Source organism: Mauremys reevesii, linkage group 1 (genome assembly GCF_016161935.1).
Source record: "Mauremys reevesii isolate NIE-2019 linkage group 1, ASM1616193v1, whole genome shotgun sequence".
Classification (NCBI taxonomy): Eukaryota; Metazoa; Chordata; order Testudines; family Geoemydidae; genus Mauremys; species Mauremys reevesii.
The window spans coordinates 225681554-225698546 of NC_052623.1; the positions used below are offsets into that span (position 1 = coordinate 225681554).

The window sequence follows — 16993 nt, forward strand, 5'->3', positions numbered from 1 at the left end:
TAGACTAATTTTGTAGAAAAAGTTTTTTAAATGAACATGATGTAAAAGGATTAAAGAAAGCTGATAAAGAGAGTAGGGTGGCCTGTCCGCATTCACAGAACACATGCCAGTACTTCTGGGAACAGCATACACCTTCCCCTGCATGGTGAAAGCGAGGTCTCGCCACACAGGGGAGCTCCACTGTTAAGAGCCCACTGCCTCACCTCTGCCGGCACGACCTTGCGTGTCTGATTCCCGACAAAGCGACATCTGGTTTTGTCTGAGTACTGGATAAGGGACAAACCCTAGAAAAGCAGGCCTGGCCAGTTTAATACCGGACAGAGGGGTATGAGAACTGGAAACTTTGGAGCCTCACGTTATTGGTTGTGTGTATGATGGAAACCATGGGAACAAAAGGCAGTCGTTACTCATGCAGTGGCTCCTAAGTCATAGGAAGTGGCCCCTTCTGAAGGACAGACTTACTGAAGGAACAGGAGACATCCACAACATGTTCCCCAAGCAAAGGAGGATAATAGGAAACTCCCAAGACTGAAATGGAAAGGGAAGTGGCGCAGGAGACAGAGCAGACGGCTGAACCAGATGTAGATACAGTCCTGTTGTCACTCAGATCAATCAGATTATGTAGAAAACCTTTGGCTAATTGAGAATTGCTGAAGTTGCAACAAGCCAAGTTAACTGTATATAGATAGTTTGTTCTTATATAGTTTTGACTGATGTTGAATAAGTTCTTTAGTTGGAAAAGGGGAGATGTGAGGATATGTCCCTGTAAGGGCTGTACTAGACTTAGCTGAATAGATCCATAAGGGAGAGCTGCAAGCACTTCTGAGGCAACCACCTGAGCGGTAACACCGGACTCGAAGTTGCAGAGCTGAATCTATAATAATAAATAAGATAGTTTGATCTTCCTGAAGTTCTGACTGAGTCTCCATACACAGCACCCACAAACACTTCATTCCATCCCAATATCAAACTGGCTTAATCCATAGTGTGTGAGATCTGACAAGCTAAAGATCCCCCCTCCCACCCTACAGACGCTGGGAAAACCTAGCAGATAAAGGGTTAATGTTACAATGTTACATGTTGCAAAATGGCATGAATATTTTCGAAATAAAATATTTCAGGGATGAGGGATAGTTCCTCTTTTCCATCCCCATTTTCTTCACTTGTTTACGTATATATTCGGGGGAGGGGGGGAGGGCTAGGGTGGAGTTGCTTTTATTTCTCATAATTACGTACTTCTGGTTTGAAATGAGCCATCACAAGACGGGCTGAAAAATTTCCCTTCACTCCACTCCCTTCTGTGGGGTATTTATCTCCAGGCTCTGGCTCTCAGCCTCGCCATCTCATCAGCCATCATTAAGGCTCCTCATTTGTGTTTGACCAGCTCAGAATACAAGTTGTTCTTCAATAGAACGGCTCCTTGTGCTGGTGGCTACGTGTATTCCCTGGAGTCACCGGTGGGGACAGTGAGGTTCTGGGAGAGGCCATGAGCCCAATGAGGAAATCCAGCCCAGGAACTGCAGGTGAGAATGGGAATTTCATCTCACTCTGTAGGACGGGATGGATTGAAATAGGGATTTTGGAAGGCAATGGAGAGGGAGTGATAGAGGAGATAAGTTCTGGAGAAAGACCATTCAGAAATGGGGGAACGGTGGCTGGAAAGGATGAGATAGAGGGATTAGGAGAATGGAGCCAGGGAGTAACAGGACTGGAGAATGGCCCAAAGGAATTGGGGAAGGGATAATGAAATTAAGAGAGAAAAGCAATGACCTTCTGTCCATTTCAATGACCCCACAGAAACAATGTCCAAGAAAGGGTGTCAGCCTCACCCCATTAAACGAACCAGTTGAAACACATTTGGATGATTTCAACCATAAACATTTCCTCCCATTTCTACAATCTTACTGCTCATTACAATGCCAACCTCTGACCTTACTAGATGCTTTGAAGTCCCGTCATGATTTTTTCACTGTAAACAACCCAATTTGTACCATTTGTATTTGTCTCCAACTTTGACTGACTTTTATAAACAATTGTATATAACGGGCTGAGCTGGATTTTCATTCCTTTGGGCAACTTAGAACACCAACCTGTGAGTAACGGGCCAGGAAATGAAGGGTTGATTGTAACGCATGTAAACATGCCTTGTGAACAATTGCGGCAGAGATGCAGCAGCATGGACCCCAGCAGAGGCTAGCAATGCAAGTACCCACCCAGGGTCCCAAGTGGGCTTGTACTGGGATGGCTAGCCTGTGCTGAAGCCTATGCCACCCTGTCCTCGCTACCACTGTTACCTGCCCCAGCTAGAGTAAAGCTAACACAGGTATGCCTTACCCACGCTGCAATCACACCTCCATTTGCAATGTAGACATACACCTAGGAGGGAATATCCACACTTTGAGCTAGGGGTGTGAGTCCCAGCTCAAGGAAACACCCCCACTAGCTTTGTTTGAGCTAATGCCCTAAAAATAGATTACCTGGAGCAGTGCAAGCAGCAAGTGGGGCTAGCTGCCATAAGTGCGTGCTCATCAGATATGCTAGGTGTGTCATCAGGCCCTCCCGCTGTACATGCCGCCATGGCTACAGTCTACTTTTAGCACACTAGCTTGATCAAAGCTAGCACAGGTATGTCTCCTCAAGCTGGGAATCACACCCCTAGCTCAAAGGGTAGCCAGATCCCTAAAGAGTAAGGAAAGGTGGATGGGGAGAGGAGAGAGAAGGGAGTACAGAGGATCAACAAAGGGGAAGTAGAGAAGATGGGGATGGAAGGGCGGGATAAACAGGGAGAGGTGGACAGCGGTAGAGGAAGAGAATGCAATGAGAGAAAGGAGGAGTGGCTGGGGAGATGGAAGGAGAGAGGTATATGGGGAGATGTTATGAGGAGAAAAGGAGGTGCTGGGGGACCAATCAATGGACAGGAGAAGGAATAAAGGGGACAGAGGAGGGGAGACAAGTCTTGCAGGTAGAGAGAAAAAGAGTCAGAGAAGAATTGGGGGACCCTGCACTAATCCCAGCTCCTGTATCTGAGCCACTTTTAATTACAGGCTTCTGGGTGCAGGTGTAATTCTAAGAAAATTCCTCACCTCTGTCTCAGGACGCTGTGTTGGAATCAGAAAAACGGGTACTGGGCCTCCTGGGCTCTCCTGCAATTTTATCTTTGGAAAAGGTGTGTGATTCCTGCTCTTACCTTATGTATTTCAGCCCCCACAAAAGAGAGGAAACGCTGCCCTTGGCTGAGCTTCTGGGTCATTCTTGTTTGTGCTGTTGTCCTCAAGGCCTGTGTCATCTATGGCTGCATGGGTGGGTTTTGAATTCTATTTATTTGTCTGCCTTGGAAAGAAAAAGTAAATGTATAAAACAAGAAGGGATTTTATTGCTTTCTTTGGGGTCTGTCCCTCCTGCTTCTTTCCTTTTTCCCATCTTACAAAAACAAAGAGGATCTCCAGTAAGATAGTGGCTGGTAAATGTGGAACCAGTAAAATGAAAGGCTTGTAAACTCAAGCTGTGGAACTGCCTGCTGCAGGGAATCAAGCAAGTCTGGTGCAGTTGCTGGATATAAAAGGGGCAGCATAATTAAGAGAAAGGTAATAAACTCTCAGGCATTAGGGGATAAATGATCTCTGTAGGGATCAGGAAGAACCACCACCCCCCAACCCCAAAGTGGGACAGGTAGCTAGATATGGTGATATATTATTTTCATTTGAGGCAGCTGACACCAACCTCTGCACCAACACCGGACTCGAAGTTGCAGAGCTGAACTTATAATAATAAATAAGATAGTCTGATCTTCCTGAAGTTCTGACTGAGTCTCCATACACAGCACCCACAATCACTTCCTTCCATTCCAATATCAAACTGGCTTAATCCATAGCGTGTGAGATCTGACAAGCTAAAGATCCCCACTCCCACCTCACAGACCCTGGGAAAACCTAGCAGATAGAGGGTTAATGTTACAATGTTACATGTTGCAAACCTTCATGAATATTTTCTAAATAAAATATTTCAGGGATGGGGAATAGTTCCTCTTTTCCATCCTCATTTTCTTCACTTTTTTATGTATCTATTCAGGGGGGGGGGCTAGGGTGGAGTTGCTTTTATTTCTCATAATTATGTACTTCTGGTTTGAAATGAGCCATCACAAGACTGGTTGAAAAATTCCCCTTCCCTCTGCAAGAAGCCTGATGCTGGACTTGATGGAACAATAATCTGTTCCTCTACACTTAATCCACTGCCCCATCCCCCAATCTGCCTATTGACACAGAGAGAAAAGTTTCCCTTCGTGAGTCACCAGCACTACTCCCCGCAGCACACCCATGTTTCCAGGTGGTTTCCATCGCAAGTGTGATGAAGCCCATTATAATTTATGTGCGGTCACTGGATCTCCCACTGCCTTCACTCACCCTTGCTAGAGGTGGGAACCTTTACAGGCTTGGCAGGAGACTGAAGGCATGCCCCACACTTCCCCTGACTCCAGAGGAAAGGCAGCTGCGTGTGTGGAAGGTTTCATTATTTTTCTGTCACTGTTATTGGGCCTTTCCTTCCTGCTGTCTCAGACACAGCAGCATGGGCTGAGGAGCCAGTGCAGCCAGCCAGACCAGGCTCTCATACGCTGCCGGGAGCTGGGCACAGTGTGCTGTAGGTCATGGTGCTGCAGGGTGTGGTGTGGGGCACTCAGGAGGATACACCTCCCTCACTATCTGCCCCTGAAGTGCCAGGGGCTGCTGGAGGTGACACCTTCTGTATAATATGTAAAGCTTAATGCTGCTCCCTGGTGGAAATTAAAGAGCGGGCAATGTATTTCACATCAATAGCAGCATTTAGTCTGGTGACCATGTCAAATCCCAACTCAGGCAGCTGGAATCCCCCTGGCAGGTCCAGTGGGGTTTTCATTTGCTTTCTACTGTCCTGACCTACTATTTGTGTCATTAAACAGCTGCCACATTTCACCCCAGAGGCAGCTGATTTTCTGTGATTAGGGAAGCATTTACTGTAAATACAGTCAGTAAAGAGCTGGGGCTTCCTTCCAGAAGAAATGAACTGGAGAGAAACAAGTTGTTGTTAGTGTTACCAGGTCTGCTGAGCCTGGGGATTAATCAGTGTTGCCAACTCTCATTATTTTTCACAATATTTGCTGTTTTTCTTAAAGCCCCAGATCCTGGAGTCATGTGTTTATGTAGGAACTTTAGCGCTCATTTAAAAATAAGTTTTTAGCCCTCCTGGTTTCAGGAAAAAAACTCAAAAACATGACCCTGAAAGGAGCAAAAGCCAGAAGGCAAATCATAAGATCCCATCATTTATTATGTTATAAAATGTCATCATGGGGGGAGGGCAGTATGACTTGGGGTTGGCGATCCTGTGCTTTAAAGCAGTGGTTTGTGCCTCATTAGACAAGAAATAAGAGACAGCCTAATCAATCCAAAGCTTCCCCCCACTCAATAACGAACTCACAATTTTATCATGAGCCTCACAACATCTGATTTTTTTTTTTTTTACTTAAAGCGCCACTTCCTGGAGACAATCCCAGCTCTCATTAAAAAGAAAAAGTTATTCTAGCCCTCATAGTTGTGGAGAAAATTTTGAATGTGACCAGAGTGTTTCCTAAATGCTCTGAAACCAGAAGGCAAAAGAAAAGTACCCAGCTTTCTGTGAATAAGGTGGATAAAACTGAGCAAAGAGAGAAACACCCTTCTAGATAGTCAGGAAACACTCCCTAACAGTGAGGGGTCTATTACACTGAAGAAAAATCTCAAGGGGAGATTGGGTGGGAGTCCAAACATTTGGGCCTGGAGAAAGCCCTGAAGAATACACTGTAGGGACCAATCCTTCCTGAGCTAGCAAAGGGGAATTGGGGAGTGGCTATGCCAAAGGCAGCAGGTGAGATGGTGTGGGGGTATATGTCCAGAGGATCAGGGATATTAACTAGCCATGGTGGAGATTGAGATGGCTCAGCAGGATGAGAGACCAATAAACAGAGCCATATGAGGACACAAGTTCTAAGTCAGCTCCCTGTCAAGGAGAGTGGATGGTTTAAGGGATCAGTGAATGGGGTTCTGAGACTTTCTTCTCTAGGCCTTGAGTTTTAATTGAACCCCAACTTTTAGGGATCAGCTCAGCCATGAGAATTGGGGGATGTGATACAGAGCTTTTCAGAACTGATTCCAATTTGGCTGCACTTCAGGGGGCCAAGCTGGCTCAGGAGAACTGGTATACAGAGCTTTTTGCATCCAGGGCATTAGTTCCCAGCTGTAATTTCTGATCTCTTATAACCCTTTTTATTCATGAACCAAATTTCTTGAAACATATCCAGCACATTTGTCCTCACTGAGGACATCATTATTTTACCCCTCCTGCAAGGTACTGGACCCCTTCAGTTCCTAGTTCAATAGGAATAGACGGTGCTCAGCACATCAGAGGATATCATCATACATCTGAGTAGAGTTCAGCTAGTCTAATTTCAAGTTATCTGAGTACAAAAGCCTCAACATTTTTTAAAAATGGGATGTATGTTTTTTCTGCTTACCTAACACCAGGACAGCTCAGCTAATTCCAACCTAACATCACATTTGTGTTATAGCTAAGCATGAGAAAGTTCTACTTTAACCACTCAGCTGCTGCTTCTTCATTAGATCACTCAAGGTATTTATAAAGCTGCTCCACCCTCTACACGCTCCTCCCAGTTCCTTGAGTGTTGGGGATTTAAGGGTAGCTTGTTGATATACTGCTCTGTAAAAGTCAGAGCAAACGTATGTGTTCTCTCTATCCAAAGAGGTGCATCCTGGGATTAATGTGGCAGGACTGTTATGGAAGGAGTCACCAGATGGTGCTGTTATTCAGTTTTACAAGTTCTTTTTTTTTTTGTCATGTAATCATTGTTCAGCTTTTGAAGAAATTATTTTCACAGAGTTTAAGGCCAGAAGGGATCAGCTAGTCTGACTTTCTGAATATCCCAGGCCATCAAATTTCACTCAGTTATCCTGGTATTGAGACAAATTACTCGTGTTTGACTAAATCCTATCTCCTAGAAAAGCATCCAATCTTAATTTGATGACACCAAGAGATGGAGAATCCACCTCTTTCCTTGGTTGTTTGTGCCAATGGTTAATCACCTTTTCTTAAAAACGGTGCCTAATTTCTAACTTAAATTTGCCCAGCTTTAATTTACAGTCCCTGGTTCTTGTTCTGACTTTCTCTACTAGGTTAAAGAGCCCTTTAGTGCCTGGTATTTTCTTTCTGTGAAGATACTTAGACCGAATAATCAAGTCACCTCTTGATCTTCGTTTTGATAAGCTAAACAGATTGAGCTCCTAAAGTCTCTCAAAGGCTTTTTTTCCACTTTGAATAATTTTTATGGCTGCGCTCTGCAACCTGTTCAATTGATCAACATCCTTTATAAAATGTGGGACAAAAGAACTCAATGCAATGTCCCCATATTGGTCTTGCCAGTGCTGTATATGTGGAATATTGGAAACTGTGTTAAAATTACAAGCCATCATTTAAATGTGGAAGGGATTTCCTGGACCCAGAGCCATCCCTTGGGTATGGCGAATTGGCACGACTGCTCAGGGCACCGCACTTTAGGGGGCTCCGTGCTTCAGTGTGCGTATGTCATGCGGGGAGCGCTAGGCCGGCCTAGGAAGGGTGGGGTTAGGGGTACCTGGGGAGCCAGGCCAGCCCAGGGGGTGGGATTAGGGGTTGCGGGGGCCAGGCCAGCCTGGGAGAGTTAGTGGGAGGCCTGGCGCCAGCAGCAGGAGTCGGGCCCGCTTTCACCAGTGAGAAGCATGCATTGTATTTCTTTTTTTTTTGCTTGCCCACCACCGCCCCAGCTGCCAGTATCCTAGCACTGCCAGTGCCAGGCTGACCCCATCCATTGCCCTTCCGCCCCGAACTCCTCCCTTTTCTGGGATCCCCCAGCACAGGGGACCCCCTCGCTCCTAGCACAAGAGAGATCCCTGTGACTCTCAATCATCCCTCGCCCCCCAGCACAGGTGTTCCCTCCCCACACCAGATTTAACCTGCAGAAAAAATGTTAAGGGGGGCTCATACAGGCTGATTTGTCCTGGTTCCCACACCCCGCTAGGAACGGCCCTGCCTGGACCTGTTTGCAGGCTGCGGGAGCCATGTGATCTAGGTCCTTTGTGGCTTTCTTCAAAAGAGCCAGTCTGCAGTGCAGTGTGGTGAGTTCTACCTTCCTGCCTTCAGTCTGGTCTGTCTCTGTGTCCCTATCTTTATTTACCAGTCAGCCAATCCTTGTGTCACCTGCAAATTTTATCACCAGTTCCTTTATATTTACTTCCAGATCATTGATTAAAATGTTGAATAGCATCAGACTTAGTACTGATCCCTGTGGAACCCCACTAGAAACATCCCCATTCAATGATGATTCCCCACTGACAACTTCTTTTTGAGATCTAACAGTTAGCCAGTTCTTAATTCTTTTAACATGTGCTTTATTGACGTAGTACAGTGCATGTTGTTTAATTAGCATGTCATATAGGACTAAAAAGCTTTGCAAAACTCTAAATATATTATATCCACACAGTTACTTTTATCTGCCAAACTTACTTAATCAAAAATAAAATCAGATTTATTTGACAAGACCTACTTTCCATAAACCATGTTCATTGGCATTAATTCTATTATTTTCCTTAATTCTTTATTGGATGATGCCCATATCAATATTTCTAATATTTTTTCTGGGATCTATGTCGGGCTAACTGGCCCATAGTTACCCAGATGATACCTCTTGCCCTTTTTGCATTGAATTGAACTGCACAACAGCACTCTTCCAGTCTTCTGGAATTTCCTTGGAATTCCAAGATTTACTAAAAATTAACACGGGTGGGTCAGAGAACTCCTCAGCCACCTCTTTTAGGACTTTTTGGTGCATGTTGTCTGGGCCTTCTGATTTAAAAATGTTAATCCCTAGTAACGGTTGTTTCCATTATTTTGGGTCACACTTTGCTTAATTTCACTGGGGACAAGTAGATAACTGTGAAATTCCATCCTGTCTGGGAGAGACCTGTTTCTTCCTTTGTTTAGAAATGCACTTTAAAGCAAAAAATCAATGTGTATTCATAATCCCTTATGTTTTGCTAATACAGACACTGCACATTGATATTAATCACTAGTGTGTCATAGACTTTCATAAAAGATCTCAATCAATAGACTTTCATAATACAGTAATATTGTACCCAATCAGTTGATACATTGCTTATCATTTGAGGTTCAGACCCCTTGTCTTTATAGCTCAGATAATGTTTCTCCTCCCTGCTTGTTAGCTTGATACCTTTGTTTACCTAGTATGTAAATAGATCTTCATTGTCTGCCTGATGACCAGGCTGGTCAGAGAAGCAAACCCATTCCTTTGTCTAAGGGCTGGTCTACACTAAGGGGAAAAATCGATATAAGATACGCAACTTCAGCTACGTGAATAACGTAGCTGAAGTCGAAGTATCTTATATCGATAACTTACCCGTCCTCACGGCGCGGGATCGATGTCCGGGGCTCTCCATATCGACACCGCCACCGCCGTTCGGGGCGGTGGAGTTCCGGAATCGATAGAAGCGCGTTCAGGGATCGATATATCGCGTCTAGATGAGACGCGATATATCGATCCCTGAAAAATCGATCGCTACCCGCCGATACGGCGGGTAGTGTAGACGTAGCCTAAGGCAGACCTGTTTACTAAATCCCTCTGACATGCCTGGTTTATATACATTTTAGATATGATTCCAGCCTATCTATTCATAACTTTTAATACACACCATATACTTACATCATGCAAGACTATTAATGATTAGTGAATTATTAATTTTCCAATGACATATTATGTGACACCTATTAGATACAGATTATGACATCAGTGAACTGGGATACACTGAACTGCTCAGGCCAGCTGAAACTTATTACCTGTTACCAGGGAGCCTCTTGCTCTCTGGCATTGGGATGCTGTGAGTGTCAGCCATCCCCCATCTTTCTTACTCACTTGATTTTTCTAAACAGGTGATAACTACTAGTTTTAACATTCCAGTCATGTGAAGTCTCCCACCAGGTTTCAGCAGTGCCAATTATATCAAATTTCTTCTCATCAGTAAGATTTTCCAGATCCTCTTGTACATTACCCAGGTTCCTGGCACTGGTCCATATACAATTGAAAAAAACCCACTTCTCTTCACATTCTTTGCCACTTCAGTTCAAGAAGTTCCCAACACCTTGACTTTAAGTTATATGTTTAAATATTTGTACTGTTTTTGCCCCCTCAGAACCCTCCCCCATGTGTTGTTAGTTTTACACCCTCCCAGCTGCCCCAGCTAGTCTCCAACCCAGATTAGCCCCTCCACCACCTGTGAGCTCCAGGCCATCCTGTTCATACAGCCCCTCCTCTCCTTGGAATGTGTCCAATGTTTCACAACACCCAAATCTTCATCTTCAGACCGGTCTCATAGCCAGTGGTTCACCTCCAGTATGCTCTGCCTTCCCATGCTTGTGGGACTGACAGGATCTGTACCAGGGTTAGTTCTGGGATGCAGGTTCTTTTGGGGGCACTGTAGCAAACAGCAAGAGTTTTCTCTCTGCCTTAATCTATGCACCTAGACTTAATTCCTGGGGCAGAGCTGTTTCGTGGGACGTGATGTTGGTGTTTGGCCTGGGAGCTGTAAATAGGCTAAGAAAATACCCATATTCAACAACACTGAAGGCCCCAACATCTGCTACTGCTCAGCAAGGGGTGACAATGTTAATGAAATGTTTTCTGGCCACACCCATCTTGACCCACCCCATGTGGGTCAGACACTTCTCTTACCTTGTTGACCAAGAAAGATTGGCTTGCACCAGTCAGTCAGTAGAACTGGTTCCCACTGCCAGCAGAGAGATGACGGAAGCTGAGCTGTCCTATTCTCCTCCTATGGGAGATTGGTTTTGTATGTATGAAAATACATGTAGGAGCAACCACAGTGTGACAGTTCTTGGCCAGGAGATGGAGAAGAAATCAGGTTGTATGTGGGGGTGAGAGGAGGGAAATACTGTATCCATTCTCTTTTTTTCTCTCCTTTACCAGTCACTCTCCTCATGGGAAATCCAAGCTGTGAAGTGCTCAAGGACCTGCCCCAGGGTTCCGCAGAGTGGCATTGTGTCGTGGGGAGAGATGCAGGGAAAGGTCAGTGACACCGAAAGAGAGAGAGGAAATCATCCCTGTGCCGGCGTTCTGGGCTAGGGCCTGATTTACACCCAGGTCTGGACTGACAGCAGGGACAGTGGGCTGGAGGGATTCACCTCTGAGGAGATAATGAGGAGAAAATGAAGTCTGTACAGAGGGTCTAAATGAAGGCTAAGGAGAGAAATAGTAGTGTTCTTCAAGCACAGGCAGGGTATGAACAAGTACGATGGGGAGGGGTTAATTGAAAATGGTCAGAGATAGGAGGCATAACAGGAGAAAAAGAAGAGCAATTCAGGTTGAGGATGAGGAAATATTCTCTAACCCTAACATTCCCAAACCCATTAGACTATGGAAGCAAAGGAGTGGAAACTATTAACTGTGTTATTTTTGGCCTTGTCCAGATGAGAATTTAAAGGTATGTGGTTAGAACATGTCAGCTACCATGTAAGTCTACCTTGCCTTGTCTACACTGGGCTTACTGACCATGTTAGCTAACATCTTCTAATAATACATCTTCCATCTTAGTCTAAACAAAGATGTACAGCTGGGAGAGGTCAAACCCTTCAGAATAAACTGGAAGGAACAATTCAACATTGTCCACATACAATGGCAAAAATGTCCCTAGTAGAGATTTTCCATCTCTAATTATTATGATTCCTTCTCCTTGGATTTCTCTTCCCTCACAGGGCGAGTCTCAACATGCTGCCCTTTGGGCTGGGAGCCCTTTCAGACCAGCTGCTACTACTTTTCTAAAGACATCATGAACTGGGATAACAGCCAGAGGAACTGCACAGGGATGGGCTCCAACCTGGTGGTGATCAACACAGGAGCTGAGCAGGTATCTTGCTGGGGGTCAGATTCTATTGGGAATTCAGTGCCCAGCCCCAGAGGAGACCCCCACACACACACACACAGACACCTGCTCTTGAATTTGAGTGGGTAGTTCTGGCTCCATGGTCACTCAGTCCTGGGCTTCCTTAGCCTCCAGCACCAGACTCACACTCCCCAGAGATTCCTGCCTGCTACTGTCTGCTCAGTAACTGCATCTAGTGAAATTTAAATTGATTTTTTTATCCAGGATTTCATTTCCAGTTATGTAAAAAGAACAGTTATTGGCATCCGAGTGGAGAATTACTATATTGGTCTGGCCCTGGAGAAAGGCCATTGGCGCTGGGTGGATCTGACTCCATATAACGAGACGGCAGTGTGAGTACCTTTTGGGATAAAGGCTGTTTACCACCCTCCTCTTAGTCCAACAGATTCACTACAGTATAGTGGATATGTGTGTGTCTCAGAGAGAGACCTCTGTCACCTACTGGAGCTAAATGTTTCTGGTCCAGCAAAGGGAAGGTTTCTTAGGGCATCATGATGGGAGCTACAAACCCATTCTAGGGAGGAAGGAGAATCTCTCTGGAGGAGTCATAGGTTATCATTTCCACCACTCTTCCATCACTAGATACAACTCTTTCCCCTGGGTCACTCATAAAGATACATCTGACACATCAGCTTCTCTGTCTTACAGGTTCTGGATACCTGGGGAACCAAATAACCTCATTGTGGAGAAATGTGTTGCTGTAGATACATCCCAAAAGGAGAACAGGAATTGGAATAACTTCCCTTGTATCCCACCATTTCATCGAATTTGTGAAACTGCGGCAACAAATATTTGATTGAAAAACCCCCATCGTGGATGTGAAATTAGAGAGCGAGCCCATCCCTCACCATGGGCAGCTCACAGAGAGATCAGATTGGAGGGTTTGTATCACTGTGAGTCCAGGGCTGTATAATATGCAGGAAGGTGGGGGTGGAAGTTACTGTGCTCAATGGCATGAACCCACCACAAAAAACATTTTTTTTTAAATTCCAAAAATGACTAAAGTTGAAAAACACCAGACTTCAGCCAAGCTCTGCTTATGATGTCATAAAACTCCCTGTGACATCCCCCAATGAGCCCAGTGGAGAAGGTGGGTTGGGAATGGGAGGGCCAGCGGATTTGCCTCAAAGTGTTGTAGGGAGAGTTGCTATTTACTGTATTAATTCAGCCAATGTTGCTAAATGTAATAACTTCCCTTGGGCCCAACACATCAGTCCCCAAGAAGGTGTGTGCTGTGAATGGAAGCGTCTCATCATGTCCACATTGCTCTGGTGACTGCCGGGTGTAATAAGAGATTCAGCTTTCAGGAAAAAGATGCAGGGGTAAAGGTCTAAATCTCACAGCTCTTTGTTGTTCCAACCTCACAGAAAACATGTCTATGCTTGCAGCTGGGACTGTTTAGAAGGCCACACAGTTCATTATCCCTGATCCAAATTTAACTTCTTTTGTGATGGAGCAGAACAATTTATACCCCAGAGAAAGGCCAAGTTTTCAATCAAGAGACTGATCCTAGACCAGATCTCCTAGAAATGGAAAGGATCTATAAGCCCAGTTCTTTCCCACTGCCCAGGAGCTAGTGCTGGATTGTTCCCGGTCATGCATTCTCCACATCTTTGTCTAATCCTAGTATTGAATGACAGGAGCAATAGCACTTCCACTGCTTCCTCTGAGGAGACCACAGGCCTCGATGGGTTTTGTTGATGGGTTTTGAGGCAGAATGTAGGACGCTCTATATAAAGTTATCTCTGGATGTGTTTCACCTAGTGCTGTCCCATCTCCTACTGCTTACTTCTGACTCTTACTGCATACGATTCCCCTCCAGGAATTCCCTGCTCATGTCAGAAATGTGTCTACTATTGTGTTTATCTTAATAAAGTCAAGCTGTAAATAACAGATTCTGATCCAGTTCATTCTGGGAAGCCCATTTCCTGATAAACCAGCTGTGACCTTCCACGAAGTGCAAGAACCACAGGGTGCTGGAATGAACTCTTCCCCAGAGTCCTTGAGTCACACAGGGCAGGATTGCTCTCAGTTCACATCAGGGTGTGTCATTTTAAAAACACAGAAGATATCTGGATAATTCCTATGCCCTGAATGCCAACCTCCTGCAAAGTGACAGGACCACAGTCTGCTGGGATGAAATCTTACAGACACGAGATCTCCTGATTCTATAGGAGCAGCATTATTAGCTGCCACCTTATTGCTGTTTCAATCCGAGGATCCCCACACAGCTCTGATAATGCACCTGACCCCAGTCCTTACTCGCAGCACTCCTTCTTCATTTGGAGGAAAGGACCAAATTCCATGTTAATTTTGGTTTGTGGGCCAGGGTAGAATCATAGAATATCAAGGTTGGAAAGGACCTCAGGAGGTCATCTAGTCCAACCCCCTGCTCAAAGCAGGACCAATCCCCCAGATTTTTACCCCCCGTTCCCTAAATGGCCCCCTCAAGGATTGAATTTACAACCCTGGGTTTAGCAGGCCAATGCTCAAACCACTGAGCTATCCCTCCCCTTGCAGGACTATATATTCCCCACAATTCACAGTGGAATGGCCCCCAAGGGCTCTCGAAGGTTCGCCCAGAGATCAAGGGAATATATGACCTTAGTTACTATATAATTATTATTCCTGATGATGATTATTTATGCAACATGTCCAGCCAGTGAATAGAGAAGCAGCACAAATCTCTGTAAATGCCACAGACTGGAGCAGTTGTGATTAACAATTCATGTGGTCAGTTTTAAATACATTTTTTTACTACTATAGGAAAGGCAAATGTCTTGGTCAGGGAAGGTGCAGAAAGCAGGAGGGATAGACTTCATAGAATGTCAGGGTTGGAAGGGACCTCAGGAGGTCATCTAGTCCAACCCCGTACTCAGAGCAGCATCAATCCCGAGACAGATTTTTGCCCCAGATCCCTAGATGCCCCCCATCCAGTACTGATCAGAAAAACCAGTCCCCATGTTTACATACAGCGAGGAATAATTTTCTGGTGTATTGTCCTCCTCAGGGCGCCCTTCACCTCCTTGTTCCTCAAACTGTAGATCGGGGGGTTCATCATGGGGATCACAAGGGTATCGGACACGGCCACCATTTTCTCCCAGTCCACTGAGCTGCCAGATAAGGGTCGTAAATATGTAAAGATCAGGGTCCCATATAAGAAGGAAATGAAAGTCAGGTGGGAGGCGCAGGTGGAGAAGGCTTTGGGCCTTCCTGTTGTGGAGCGGATCCTCAGGATGGCAAAGATGATGTAAGTGTAGGAGATGAGGATGGTGAAAATGGTGCCTATTGTTTCTATGACTGCAAAGAGGAAATGCACTCTCTTATTGATGCAAAAGTCAGAGCAGGAGATTTCTTGGAGTGGGCGAATATTGCAGAAGAAATTATTGAGGACAGTGAAGTGGCCAAAGGACAGACTGAATTCAGTACACGTATGCACAGTGGCATTGACACAGGCGCATAGGGAAGAGCCAGCCACCAGCTGGAAGCAGACTCTCTTGGACAGGATGACATAATAAAGCAATGGGTTGCAGATGGCCATAAAGCGATCGTAGGCCATCACAGCCAGGAGGTAAAGCTCATTGTTGGCACAGAAGGAGAAGAGGAAAACTGAACCACACACCCGGGGAAAGAAATGTCTTTACTCGTCACTAGGGAACTGAGCATCGCCTTGGGAGCAATCACAGAGGAGCAGACAACGTCTAAGAGTGACAAGTTGCTGAGGAAAAAGTACATGGAGCTGTGGAGTTGGGAGTCAACGCTAATCAGCACAATCACCCAGACATTCCCCACCAGCGTGCAGAAATAAATGGCAAAGAAGAACACAAAGAGGATGTTTTGCAGCTTTAGACTGTCAGTTATTCCCTAGAATATGAAGCCAGTCACGCTGGTGCAGTTTCCGGGAGCCATTTCTCCTGTCACTGTGCTCTGTGTCAAAGAAGAGGCAGAGGAGGGGATAGAAGCAATGGGTACCACAACAATAAATCTGATGTACAGTGGAGACTCGTGTTATCTCTTAAGAGATGCCGAAACAACGGAAATTCAATTTAGTCATAAATTCCAAAGCCCAAAGGAACCATTTTGATTATCTAGACCAGTGGATTTTTTTTTCTCATTTGTGGATGAATCCAAAATTTTGAATGGAGGTAGAAATTGTAGACATAATCTGTGGACCCCTAGGAATCCATGGACCACAGGTTGAAAAGCAGTAACAACAACCTTTGGAGGACCCCTTAGATATAGTCTGTGGATCCCAAGGTGTTCGCAGACGATAAATTCAACACCCCCAATCTAGTCTAATTGCTTGTATAACACAGGTCATAATTTTTTTCCACTATTTTTCATTGTAAATTAGAGCATATCTTTTAAAAATTCATCCAATCTTGAATTAAAAATTGTCCGTAAACTGAGTATCTACCACGACCCTTGGTAAATCATCACCCCCTGTTAATAGAGGCTTTTTATGTTGAGCTGGTCAAAATTCCCACCTATCCCCTTGGAAATTTTTGAGCTTTTATGAATAAAACCCCAAATCCAAACCATTTTGGTGCTGGACTATTTTGGCTGAAATCTGAAGTATTTTGGTTTTGAAATGGATCAACTGGGAGATGTAGTCGAACCAACAAGACTGGCCTATAAAGGAGAATGGAAGCCTGAGGAACTTCAGCTAGACAGATCAACATGTGGACTGCTCAGTGCTGAAGGTGTTTTAGAACAGGTCAGAGAAACACCCATCGGGATGTTTACTTGGTGTTACTTGGTCTTGCCCCAGCATGAGGAGCCTGACTTGACTCCATGAGGTCCCTTCCACCCTACATTGCTAGGGCTCCCTAATAACAATATTTGTATTGATTATTGTTATTTTATTTTATTTGTTGTAAAAATGCTGACATTTCCATGGAAAAGTTCAATGCAAAAGCGATTTGTTTGTTTTTGTGGGAGGAGGGCAATTTTCATCTATTTCC

General features: G+C 44.9%; 2 protein-coding genes across 4 annotated transcripts; one reads left to right on the plus strand and one right to left on the minus strand.

Moving 5' to 3' along the window:
- The first annotated feature begins 1276 nt into the window (after positions 1-1276).
- LOC120375146 (C-type lectin domain family 4 member E-like) lies at positions 1277-13920 on the plus strand. Of its 3 annotated transcripts, XM_039495863.1 has the most exons (6): positions 1277-1523; positions 3202-3300; positions 11057-11155; positions 11842-11993; positions 12234-12361; positions 12678-13920. In XM_039495863.1, the coding sequence occupies exons 1-6, from the start codon at positions 1487-1489 to the stop codon at positions 12823-12825; spliced, it is 663 nt and encodes a 220-aa protein (XP_039351797.1). In that variant the 5' UTR covers positions 1277-1486; the 3' UTR covers positions 12826-13920. The 3 variants fall into 3 exon arrangements, with proteins under 3 accessions (XP_039351797.1, XP_039351811.1, XP_039351807.1); XM_039495877.1 differs by lacking the exon at positions 3202-3300; XM_039495873.1 differs by lacking the exons at positions 1277-1523; positions 3202-3300 and adding an exon at positions 4396-4500.
- A 1074-nt stretch (positions 13921-14994) lies between these two features.
- Positions 14995-15588, minus strand: LOC120372428 (olfactory receptor 1009-like). Its single transcript, XM_039489605.1, has one exon. The coding sequence runs from the start codon at positions 15586-15588 to the stop codon at positions 14995-14997; it is 594 nt and encodes a 197-aa protein (XP_039345539.1).
- Positions 15589-16993: the final 1405 nt, after the last annotated feature.